General features: G+C 40.8%; 1 protein-coding gene across 3 annotated transcripts in view; it reads left to right on the top strand.

Annotated features, from left to right (window-relative positions):
• Positions 1-13,582, top strand: part of FARP1 (FERM, ARH/RhoGEF and pleckstrin domain protein 1) — a 323,137-nt gene that overhangs the window by 261,964 nt on the left and 47,591 nt on the right. For all 3 annotated transcript variants that reach the window (XM_082246158.1, XM_082246159.1, XM_082246157.1), the window contains exons 15-16: positions 9,997-10,086; positions 11,549-11,682. In XM_082246158.1, the coding sequence (XP_082102284.1) occupies positions 9,997-10,086; positions 11,549-11,682 (224 nt within the window). The remainder of the gene's footprint in view (positions 1-9,996; positions 10,087-11,548; positions 11,683-13,582) is intronic.

Below are 13,582 nucleotides of genomic sequence, written 5' to 3'. Positions count from 1 at the left end.
TGCATCTTTCCCAAAAAGACTCCTGGCTGTATTAGATCAAAAGGGGGCTTCTACTAAATACTGAGCAAAGGGTCTGAATACTTAGGACCATGTGATATTTCAGTTTTTCTTTTTTAATAAATCTGCAACAATGTCAACAATTCTGTGTTTTTCTGTCAGTATGGGGTGCTATGTGTACATTCATGAGGAAGAAGAATGAACCTAAATGATTTTAGCAAATGGCTGCAATATAACAAAGAGTGAAAAATTTAAGGGGGTCTGAATACTTTCCGTACCCACTGTACATCTGATGGCCATGCCTCTGATGATGTCAAGTGTATGACGATATGCACAAGGCGGACCGGGCACTCGGATGTGTAGCACGCTTCTCTATACCCTGGTTTTACTCTGCATGCCTTTTTAAACTGATTTCATCTAAGTGCAATACCTTTACAGTGAAATAGCCTGTTTGTACATATTACACTATTGGCCTGCTCTTGTCCTTCTGAGGTGGAGTCATTCCTGCTGGAGATTCAGAGGGGTTCAAGCTTGCTTTCATCTACATTGTCCCTTTATACAAGAGTTTGGGAGTCATTATTGATTGGAGGAATTGAGAGGGATCCTCTTTCATGCTGAGTGCATCCTGATTTTGCTGGTAGTGTTTGACCACTCTGTAACAGGAGGGCCAGACTTTCTGGTAAGCAGTTTTGGCTGTCACTACTGGGTGATATTATGCTTTTCCCACTGTGTACACCGGTGACTGGATGATCTGGGTTGGTCTCCCCCCTTTCCTCTTTATAAGGATCTTGGGACATTCACACTTCAATATTTCTGGACTTTCCTTCATTTGCATATATTTTTATATGTACATTTACCATTGGTGCTGCTTCTATTGTATTCATCTTCTTTCAGCAACCCCTAGCCATGCACTTTTTAGTTCGCACCTTCATTCAGGGGGTTCGATATTTGGCTCCACCTGTACGATCTCTTTTGCCGCCATGGGATTTCAATTTAGTAGTTCTCCAGAAACCTCCATTTGAGAATATTCAGGAGTTTCCCTTGCCTTTGTTATCCCAGAAGGTGGCATTCTTGGTGGCTATTACCTTGGTCCGCAGGGTATCAGAGTTGGCGGTATTATACTGTCGTAATCCCTATTTAGTGGTCCATAGGGATAAAGTGGTTCTTTGTCCCTGTCCATCATTCCTGCCCAAAGTTGTCTCTGACTTCCATTTGAATGAGGACATTGTGTTGCCCTCAATGTGTCCCAAGCCGGCTCATGCCAAGGAATTTGCCTTGCATACCTTGGATGTGGTTCGTGCAATACGGGTGTATCTGGCAGCTACCGAGTCCTTTCGGAGGTCAGACTCGCTTTTTGTGGTTACGGACGGACCAAGGAAATGCCTGGCTGCTTCTTCGGCTACCATCTCCAGATGGATTAGACAGATGGTGACTCAGGCTTGTTCTATTAAGAGGTGGAAGTAGTTTACACAATCATCCTGTAGGTGTGTGGTCATCTCCTTACTCCATCCTGCACAGATTCTTAGGTCAGGAACTCTTAAACATCCATCTCTGGCGGTATACAATGGCCAAACATTTAGCCGGGGAGATTTATATAAGAACCAGATCATCAGAGATCCTTGAGACCCGGAAGCAATAGAAGAGGGATTTTCACACAGACTGAGTTTTGAGTTACAGATCATCCAGCATTCTGGTAAGAGGCTTACCTACTCCCCTTTCCAGTGGGAGAAGTTTGTGTGGACCTTTTTCTTTTCTTTGGGCCATAACATCATTGGATCTGATAGTACATACGCCCGTGTATTATCGCATCTGGTAAGGGGCTTATTCACTCATGGTGGAGGTCTTCGCTGAACTCATCCATTATGTTTTGAAGTTTTGCACCTTGGAGACATATCACATGCATGTTGGATCTAACAGGACTTTTATCTCTTTAAGGACTTTATTCTGCTATTCACCACTGATATTGTTTATTGGTTCACTGTGTTGAGCACATATATTCATCCAATTTTGTATTTGGTTTGATTTTGAGGACTTTGTTCCCTTCTGATTGGACTCTCTCACTGAACTATACATTTTATTTATTTTTTATTGTTATATGTTGATTTGTCATTATATTTATTTTATATAATTAGACACCCAGTTTAGCGCACCTGATACACCTTTTAAATCACTGTTCTATTAAAGGTAAGGCATCTTTCCCTGTCATGGTGCATTCTACTCGGGCGCTGAGTACTTCTTGTGCCTTCCGTCACCAAGCATCAATATAGCAAGTTTGCAAGGCGGCCACTTGGTCGTCGGTGCATACTTTCACCAAATTCTATAAGGTAGATACTTTGGCATCTGCGGATGCTTCTTTTGGCTGCAAAGTTTTGCAGGCTGCTGTTTAAGAGGGGCTGTTCCCTCTTGAGGGGTATTTTTATTTAAACGTATTTTTCAGACGGGGCTCCTGTGACCCGGTTAAGGCTCCTGTGTCCTGGTTAAGGACTCTTATGTTTAGCCTTGGGTTAAGGAATGAAAGAGAAAATGGGATTTTTGTACTTACCGTGAAATCCATTTCTCTGAGTTCGACGGACACAGCACCCACCCCTCTATGGACTTTTAATACTTCTAAAACTGCTTGCTACTGAACTGATTACCTAGAGCAGAGAGGGGGGTTATATACCAAGCTGGGCATGGCCAGGTGTTTTTTGTTCCCGCCTAGTCCTTCTGGAGGAGGCAATATAACCCAGTAGTTATGATCTATAGAGCACTGTGTGCGTCAAACTAAGAGAAATTGATTTTACGGTAAGTACAAAAATCCAATTTTGTTGGGATTTTATATGATAGACTAACACAAAGTGGCACATAATTGTGAAGTGAAAGGAAAATGATAAAATGTTTTCCAAATTTTTTACAAATAAATATCTGAAAAGTGTGGTGTGCATTTGTATTTAGCCCCCATAAGTCAATACTTTGTAGAACCAGCTTTTCCTGCAATTACAGCTGCAAGTATTTTTGGGTATGTCTCTACCAACTTGGCACATCTAGAGAGTGACATTTTTGCCCATTCTTCTTATTTTGCAAAATAGCTCAAGCTCTGTCAGATTGGATGGAGAGCGTCTGTAAACTTGCCATAGATTCTCAATTGGATTTAGATATAGACTTTGACTGGACCATTCTAACACATGAATATGCTTTGATCTAAACCATTCTATTGTAGCTCTGGCTGTTTGATTAGGGTCATTGTCCTGCGGGACATGGCAAAATGTGGAAAATTTTGAGGCGTATGAATACTTTTTCAAGTTTTTCTTGTACTGGTGACACATACGTAACAAATGAAGACATTTTCCCAACAGATAATCATAGACAGCAAAAAAGAAACCCTATAGAGGTTCTAAGGCTTGTTTTTCATGGGCTTCAGCTTGTATAAGAGCAGTGTGAACAGCAAACTTGTACAAAACATTTGCAGAGCTTTTAGCAAACTTTATTAAAGCTTTTAAAGTATTGATCAGTTCCAGTTTGTAAATGTTGAACACAGATCCTAATGAGAGCATTGATTGTCACTTTAAACAAGCTGCTAGCAAGCTTTACTATTTTAAATTTATTGAAAGCTTGCTGAAATCTGCTATCAACTTATTTAAAGTGTAAAAAAATTAGATTTTGCTAGATTACTTCAGGCTGGTCCCTTTTGCAAGTATAGCATGTAAAACTTTAAAAATAAGTGCCTATGATAGCGGGCGGTACGTTATCCCAGAACCTAGAATGCCTTATGGAAGCCTTTCATGTATTTTACAACAAACGTTATAGTGATGATGCGAATACGACTCAACCTGAGTTAGATCATTTTTTGGACTCAATCCAGATTCCCAAGTTAGAGGATCAGCCTCAATAAAATCTGATCTCTGCTGATGAGGTGGCGCAGGTGATTAAAAATGTAAAAAGTTGCTCAACTCCAGGACCCGACGGATTTTCTGTGTCATACTACAAGACTTTCTCTGCCACTCTGTCAGCCTACTTGGCCCTTTTCTTTAATGTGCTTTGACTGGGCTCCCCTTTAGGCCAATCTCTTAATTTGGCCTACATATTGTTATCCCTAAACTGGGCAAAGATACTAGCTCAATTAACAAATTTTGCCAGATTTCCCTTATAAATAATAGCATGAAGATTCTGACTAAGATCCTTGTGGACATAATCTCTTCTTTTATTGGTCTCTATATACATAAAGACCAGGTTGACTTCATCCCAGGGAGGCAAGGACCTGGACAAATCCACAGGGCAATTGATGTTATATCTCTCTTAAACTCAAATTGGGATGGCGGACAAGCTCAGGAAGGTTTTTTGCTTTCGCTGGATCTCCAGAAAGCATTTGACTCGGTCTCCTGTCCCTACTTGTTCGCCACTGCAAGCAAACAAAAAAAGGGCGATTGGAGACAAGTATGAGTCCCTTGACAGGAGTAGTCCGGGAGCCCTGTTTCTGAGCGCAGGAGTAAGGTGCTAAGCACCACAAATTTCTTTTGGAGTACCTACTTGTTCGCCATCCTGAGGTTTTGGTGAGTCTTTTCTCAACATAATTGGTGCTTTTTACTCCACCCCAGAAGCCCAGATACGTCTGCAGAAATATTACTCCAACTCTTCTCAAACTTCTTCTAGAGGTATGAAGCAAGGGTGCCCCCTATCCCTTCTTATCTTCCTGATTACATCAATGGCTATTGTAATTAGTAATCATCCCGATATTTGTGGAGTTCGATGTGGCCCCCAAATGCATAAATGTGTTTTTTTTTATTTTTTTTGTCCTTCGTTTTACCTCCCTACCATTTTGCCATACATTAGAGGAATTTGCCAAAGCTTCAGGTTTACGTTTAAACTCTAATAAATCGCAAGCCCTAAATATAAGCCTGCCACGTACCCTGGTCACAACCCTCCAGGATAAAGTTGGGTTCACCTGGAGCTATTCAACGATCCCATATTTGTAGGTGAATCTCGTGGCTAGGATAGATCTGCTATACAAGGTGAATTTTCCCCCTTTGTTTAAGAAATTGGAATCTGAACTTGCCCAAGTGGCCCACTTAGACCTGTCTTGGCTAGGTCAGATTAATTTGATTAAGATGACGCTGCTACCTCAAATTCTTTACTTTTTTAGATACCTATTCTAATAGTAAGGATCATCTAAGGCACTTGCAATCTAAAATTTCTAGGTTCATTTGAGGCGAGAAAGGGCATTAACTGTCCAAATCAGTCCTCTTTCGCACTCATAAACTACCAAGTGGCTCAGTTTCAGTGCTTTATTCCCGTTCGGCCCTCCCAGATTGGGTACGCATAGAAAGGCAAGCAGCTCTGCACCATACCCTAAACTACTAGTTTTGGTGCCCTCTCAAATTGAGACCCCGATTCTTGCTTCCGACCCTATCCCACTTCTTTGCCCTATGTTACACTCTAAGAACGCACAATCAACTGGTCTCCTCTATTAGGCCGTTAGCCCATATTTTTAGAAACCCTCAATTCCTGCCTGACCTGGAAATAAAAGCTTTTATATGGTGGTTAGATAAAGAGCTATATAGGATTGGTCAATTTTTTCTTCCCTCTGGCCCAATATCCAAAGGGTAACCCCTGAAAAATTGTTTTCCCAAATTTTACATTTTTTGCACAAACTATGGGTATCAAAGCCTGAGCCGCCCACCACCACCATTACAGCCTATGAACAGTGGTGTGGACAAGCCATGGAGCAGAGTGGGGCAACAATTTTCTTGATAAACAAATCACTCTCCTCAGCCCATACAAAGACTCCCTACATGATAGCCAGGGAAAAAGTCCTGCAAAATTTTGGAGGGGATGTTAAGGGACCACATACAAGACTTTAGTAATGAAAACGGTATTATAAGTAGTAATCAGCATGGATTCATGAAAAATCGTTCGTGCCAAACCAATCTATTAACCTTCTACGATGAAGTGAGCAGCCACCTAGATAAAGGTAAGCCTGTGGATGTGGTGTATCTGGACTTTGCAAAGGCCTTTGACACCGTTCCCCACAAACGATTACTGTACAAACTAAGGAAGGTAGGTATGGATCAGAAGGTGAGTAACTGGATAGAGAACTGGCTCCAGGGGAGAGTACAGAGGGTGGTGATTAATGGGGAGTACTCGGATTGGGCGGGTGTGGAAAGTGGGGTCCCCCAGGGTTCTGTCCTGGGACCAATCCTGTTTAATTTGTTCATAAATGATCTAGAGGAGGGGATATCTAGCACAATCTCAGTATTTGCAGATGATACTAAACTAGGCATGCCAATATCTTCTATGCAGGATGTGGAAACCTTGCAAGCAGACCTGAACAAAATAACGGGGTGGGCAACTACATGGCAGATGAGGTTTAATGTTGATAAATGTAAAGTAATGCACTTGGGGGCCAGAAACCAGAAAGCAAGCTACTCACTAGGGGGGGAACCTCTGGGTGAGTCTAGGATGGAAAAGGACTTGGGGGTACTGGTAGACAACAAGCTTGGCAGTGGCATGCAATGCCAAGCCGCCGCAAGCAAAGCCAACAGAATACTGGGATGTATAAAAAAGAGGATTCACTCCAGAAATAAAGAGATTATTCTCCCACTCTACAGGACTCTGGTCCGGCCACATCTGGAGTATGCTGTCCAGTTCTGGGCACCGGTCCTCAGGAAGGATGTGCTGGAACTGGAGAAGGTCCAGAGAAGGGCAACAAAAATAATTAGGGGAATGGAGGACATCAGCTATGAGGAAAGACTACAAGCCCTGAACCTTTTCTCTCTGGAGAAAAGACGATTGAGGGGGGATATGATATCAATGTACAAATACTGTACTGGTGACCCGAGCATAAGGAACAAACTATTCAGAGAAAGGAGATACAATAAGACACGTGGCCACTCACTAAAACTAGAGGAAAGGCGGTTTAACCTTAAAGTGCGTAAGGGGTTCTTCACTGTAAGAACGGTAAGGATGTGGAATTCTCTTCCACAAGCAGTCATATCAGCAGGGAGCATTGATAGTTTCAAAAAACTATTAGATGGACACCTTAAAGACCACAACATACAGGGGTATACAATGTACGGTTAAAAGCAAACACACACACGCATCATAGGTTGAACTGGATGGACTGATGTCTTTTTTCAACCTCACTAACTATGTAACTATGTAACTATGTAAAAGATCTTGCTCAATGGGATATTGAGGAGTGGCACAGGAACTCTTTTAGGGCCTCCCAAGGCATACTAAATATCCAATTGGTGGAAGCTAACTTAAAGGTCATGATGAGGTGAAACCTGGTTTCTTTTAGATTGGCTAAGCTCTGCCCCTCAGCCTCTCCTCTCTGTTTTCGAGACTGTGAACATTTTAGAGATTGTGAACATATTAGAGATATGTTGCATGTCTGGTGGGATTGCCCCAAAATCAGAAGTTTCTGGAAAAAAGTCTTCAGTATGCTTCAGAAGATCACTGGCCTCTCGATTCCAAAATCTAAACATATTGCTCTGCTCAACTTCCTGGTAGACTCAGCCTCTAAAAGCTTGCAATGTCTAATTCTATTTATCCTCACTGGGGCTAAACTAACCATTGCCAGTGCATAAAAACAACCTTTTGATTTCTTTACTAGGGCAAAGAGGAAAATCTCCTGGATTATGGCCCAAGAGAAGATGCTCAGCAAGCTCTTACTTGGGAACCATGGGCGACATATATGCATATATCTTTAATTCCATAGGTTGCTCTGCTGCCCTTACCTTATTGATGGAACGTTTCACACTGGTCACTAGATTCTTTTCACTGGACTCTCTCTTTGCTTCCTCACCTCACACCTTTCTCTTATCTCGCTCTTCACTCTCCCTTGCTGGCTCCTGTCTCCCCTTTTTTTTCAGTTTTTATTCTTTCTCTTTCTTCTTTGATATACAGATGATCCCATTGGGCAGTCTAATAACGGGGCCTGATCCCGTTGCAAGCCAGATTGAGCTAGGTTCTCCGATACCCTGTGGACTTGGGTTCTGACTTGCAAAGGGGATCAGGGTTTCCTGACGACATTGACCTTATCACACTTTATTCTATCAGAGGAATCATTTAAGGCAGTTTTTCTCAACTCCAGTCCTCAGGACCCACTAACAGGCCAGATTTTAAGTATTGCCTTGGGGAGATGCAAACTAGAATACTGCAATCACAGGGCAGCAAATTAGATCACCTGTGATGTATTTCAGTTATCTTGCAAACATGGCCTGTTAGTGGGTCCTGAGGACCGGAGTTGAGAACCACTGATTTAAGGGATTAACGTTTACCTCTTGAATGGCCTTTTGGGGCCACTGAAGTTCCTTATCTGATTTATCTATTTACTTACCAAGTACTAGTATTTCAATACCAAGTACAAGTTTATTGTTGTTGATTCCATTCCCGACCATTTCTCTGCTATTTGTTTTTGATCCCTCTGATTGTCTTTAGACACAACTACTTTTGTATTCTTTTTCACTTTTGTACAAGCCAATAAAAATGTTATGAAAGTAAAAATAAGTGCCTATCCTGCATAAAATCCAGGAATACACTGTCCCCCCCTGCTCTGCACATGCTCAGTTGTTCTCTATTTTTTGGCACTGTGCCAAATTTGTAGAAGATGATCTGCTGACAGCCTAAAGATTTAATGCTGCTCAGTGGCTCTGGGCTTCAGCCAAAGTGCAGCCTCTGGCAAGAAAAAAACAGCAACAATGCTGGAGACAATTGGCTGTACACACTAATTTTTTTGGCATATTTATTGTTGTGGAATGTATGTTCCTTGCTAAAGAATGTTCTTTTTTTATCAAGTTGTTAGGAGTAAAGTTCCGGTTAAGATGTGTATAACATTTCCAAACAGCAGCTGAGGGTGTGCTGTAAAGGCTTAGAGAAAGCTGCTGGAAGCTCTCTGCTCACACTGCTCTTATACAAGCTGAGGCCCATGTGAAACAGGCCTAAGACTTCTAAACTTTATTCAAAAATAGTTTTGGCTAAAACTGGGCATTAATACAGGAGACTTGGCTTGGCTGTGAAAAATGCAAGTATTAACTCCTTTGCGCCTAAGGGTAAAACCAATCCTAACGCCTAAGTCCGATTTTGCAACTTTAACATGTGTCAGTAAAACGGTACATATCACAACTACTGTGTGCATCCAGGTGGATTATACCTTGGTTTTTTCAGGACAGACTGGACTGTCATTTGGTGGTAAATGGTAATGGATATCTCCTGATTTTTTTATTTTTTTTATTATCAAAGAAAAAATGGCCCATAATAGTAAAAAAAATAATACTTTTCTAAAAATGTAACTGTATATTTTTTATATTAGTTGTATTTTGTACCCGTAGTACAGCCCAGAAACAATAGTGTGCATTTTCCTTTTTCTTTTTTTTTTTTTTTAATCCTGCCTAAAACACACTGACACGTACACTAATTTAAAAAAAAAATCCTGTCCAAAAAATACTGACCTTGACCTTTGACCCAAACACTAACCCTGGTACTGACCCAGATCAAAACTTGATCTAGGGTTTTTTTTTTTTTTTATTATTTTAGTTTTTTTTACACACACATTTTTTATTTTCCTACCTCTGCAAGGACAGAGAAAGATACAATGTATTTCTCTCGTCCATTCACAAAAACCGAAAACCCCGGAGCGGGCTTCACAGTGACTGATCACTGATAGCCAATCAGAGGCTATCGCAGCAATCAGGTGACCCGGAATTGAACATTCCATGTTCCGATTGTTAGAACAGGGCCTGGGGCTCTTGGTGAGACCCCTGTATCTGTGCTGGGAGCGTGCCATGTAGCTTGCTACCAGCACAAATGGAAATAAGCAACCCCTTGGAAATAAGCCCAGTCCAGTGGGGCCCCATATTTGTTTTACCTCGGCACCAAGGGGTTAATAAGTCACTTTTGCAAGCCTGGTTGGAAAACTGCATGTTACCTAAACCTGTTCAAGAGAACCAAAGGAATGCATTGCTATTGCTAAATTTCAGCTATGTCCTTTCTGCTCACTGTTACATTTTCCTCTCTCTGCAGAGATTTCCAACTGACAAAGCCTACTATATTGCAAAGGAGGTTTCAACTACGGAGTGCACCTATCTTAAAGATCTTGAAGTCATTACAGTGGTAAGTAACTATGCACTTTTATTCCAAAGTACATTGATCCATATGTTTGAATTCACATTCACTATTCTTCAGTAAATAGATGGTTGAACACAGAGAGATAGACAGTATTTTTGTTATGGTGTTCTCCTTTAACTTCTCTGTTCTCTTTATATGCTTGATCCACAACCTTACAGCTGATTTCCAGGTTTCCTCTATCTTTAAATAGTTAATTTGGATCAGGCTGGTCCAAAAGAAATATTTAATTCGCTAAAAGTTGCAGCAGCTAGGTGTGATGAATAAACTGTATATAACCTCAGCAGCATACAGTATAAAGCTCTGTGTTCTGGCAGCGGGACAAGAACTTCCCTTCCCACTTCCAGAACAAAATGGGTTGGGCTGACCACTGCTTAGCCATTCTGTTGAAGCTTTGTATTCATTCACAGTACAAAGCTTCCTCTGAATGGCCGAGCAGCAGCATTCAGCTTGACTTGATTTTGTTCTGGGAGCTGGATGGGAAGGTGTCAAACCAAGCACTGTATACTGTTTGCAGCTTGAGGCTACATATAGTTTATACTGTACTTCCAGCCACTGCAACTGTTAGTGAAGTAAATAGTTAGTTTGGATCAGCTTGGTCCAAGTGAACTAATTTAAAGTTAAATGAAACCTGGAGATCAACAGTTCCTCTGGCAAATGCAGTTCTGTCATCTTACACACAATATCAACAGTAGAAACTTTATGTTCCTCAAACTATTGATTTCCTCAAACAGGAGGCTACATATTTAGGAGTCTGAAAGATAATGTTTGTTTCTCTGAGCACCATCAGATTCATGTTTTCATGCACTAGAAATAGAAAGTGAGTATCTGGTTGCTGATGACAAAGGCGGGTCTTTAAATTATGTAGCTAGACTGCACATATGCCTGTATGGCAAATATTCCTTGCTCTGTATCCACTTGAAAAAAAAAATCGCTGATGAGCATTTGCAATACTCTGAATCCACACTCTTTAAATATTGCAGGCTTACTACTTGAGAGTTACTTTATTATGATTTACTTGTATTCTTGCCCTGTCAGTACAGTGCAATTAACAGGCTACATTGCCATCTATCTGCTGCCTGAGCTCAGTACTAACAGACAATCTATACACTATGGTGTTACAAATACTTCATGGCCATTTTACCACATTTATGCAGCCTGTGCAGTGTACATTGTCAGCCATGAGCTAAGGTAGGAAAAAAAAACTTTCTTCAAAGAAATCTTGACACCAGGGCCTCATAAACATGACCTTACATTTCTACTCTGACAGGAAAACAATACTTGTGAATAATAGCACACACTACTATTCAGGTAAAGTTCTACTATTACAGCAACAGAAATTCAAATTCTTATAGATGCTCCCTTTATGGAATTTGTTTGCAAATTTCTTCTTTGAACATATTGTTTATAAGAGGACGATAAAAATTTAAATTTTTGTTTTGTTTCTCAGTGGTTTCAGAACACAGTAAATAAGGATGACTCAATGCCAGAGCAATTAAAAAATCTTATTTTCTCCAACTTTGATCCCTTACACAAGTTCCACTCCAGTTTTCTAAAGGAAGTTGATCAGAGACTTTCCTTTTGGTAAGATATCAATGCTTTGCATTCATTCAAGTGTATTTCAGCTTTACTTTACAAAAATTAAATCCTGGAAAAAGCACTGGGCTGTAAAATAACTATCTCAGCCCTATGAAGAAAGGTAAATGCATGTGAAAAGAGGCTATTTCTGAGTAAAGTATGCTAGCTTGATTGATGTAAGTGTGAATATTATCTAAAATAGTCTAACAATCTATCAAAAGGTTGTAGTATCTAATGCAGAATCTGTCTTAACCAAGTAGATCGTATCAACTACTATAGAGAGTAGTCTCTATAGAGACTTTAAAATGATTGAAAAAGAGACTTAAATTTAAAGTGGAAATCAAGCGAAAACATTTTTTTTTAATGTAAATAGCAGAAGGAAGAGTTAGAACCTATATCGTGTACTTTCTGTTGGGCTGTGTTGAGAAAATTTCCCCTCAATAACGTTATTTTGCTGCTTGCTGTGGGGAAACTTTCATATCTCACTTTTACATTTCAACAGGGTTACATCAGCCAACAGCAGGCTTTAGCCCACTTTCAGCTGAAAACAGCTTACATGAGGAGTGCAGAAATAAATACATCCTGGGACCTACAGGAGAAGTAGAGATAAAATAACTTTGGCTATACTTCTCCTTTTTTTTTTTTTTTTTTTGAACCAAACAAACGTTTATTGAGTTAAGCACAACATAGAAATATACAAAAGGAATATCGTCAGACATATGCACAAGTATAGGATTACATAGTCAAAAAAGGAAAGCATCACACTGGGCGAACAATACAAGATATGGGATGCAAACAATAAGATAACAATGCACAGGACTTGTTGCAAGCAGAACCGGACTACCCATCTCAGTCCAACTCATAGTAGAGGCCATGGGCGCAGGCCCAGAAACCAGTCTCCGTGCCAAAGCATAAACATACAGTATCCACTGTTTGCTAATTTTCACATGTATCAGGGGCCTCCAGCCACCTATCCCAGATTTTGTTATACCTTTTGGGGCAGCCCCTATTAGCATACATGACTTTCTTGAAAGGGAGAGTAGCGCTCACCGCTGCCTTCCATGCCGAAAGGGTAGGGGACACAGGTTGCATCAATTTCAAGGCTATAACTTTCCTGGCAGTAAACAGGGTCTCCCGGAGAAATTGAACCATATGTTTGTCCGCGTCAGACTCGGGAAATATTCCAAGTAGGCACAACCTGGGGTCCAGGGTAGTCGGGCATCCCATGCGGTCATGCAGGAACCGGACAACTTGCGTCCAAAATCCCTGCACGCCCGAGCAGGACCAAATCATGTGCCCGAATGTACCCGGGGAGTGAGAACACCTAGGGCACGCCGAGGAGCGGGAGGAGTCAAAGCAAGCCAGTCGCACAGGAGTAAGATACGATCTGTGGACAATGTAGATTTAAGTCAGCCGGTCCGACAATTTAGGAGAGACCAATGTACATGCCTCCAGGGCCTCGTCCCACTCCTCATCCCCCAGCTGGCTATACTTCTCCTTTAAAGTGTGTTTCAACCTTTGCATTCACATATGAGAAGCACCCACTGTATATTTATTATGGGTTCCTATTAACACACCATACCTAAAAATAAAACACATTTTTTACCTTTGTATAGTCTTTGAAGCAGGATTATACACAGGACTCTATAGGCAGCTTGTAATTTTCACAGTAACTTTAGGTACAGATTGGTTTAAAAGTGCATTAACATACAATGTACCACCCAAGCCTTGAAATCTTTAACCAATCTTTAACCAAGGTCAGACTGTGTACACATTTTAACTAGGTGCTAATTTTCCAGTACAGTACAGACTGATTAAATTATAGTAAACACAAACTCCCCAACCTCCCTCCTTAACATTACACAGAAAGGGGAAAGCTTCAGTTTTTGAGTTTTTAGAAAAGTAA

This window comes from Pelophylax lessonae, assembly GCF_965119305.1.
Source record: "Pelophylax lessonae genome assembly, chromosome: 2".
NCBI classification, from domain to species: domain Eukaryota; kingdom Metazoa; phylum Chordata; class Amphibia; order Anura; family Ranidae; genus Pelophylax; species Pelophylax lessonae.
This window is presented reverse-complemented; position numbering and strand designations above follow the sequence as displayed.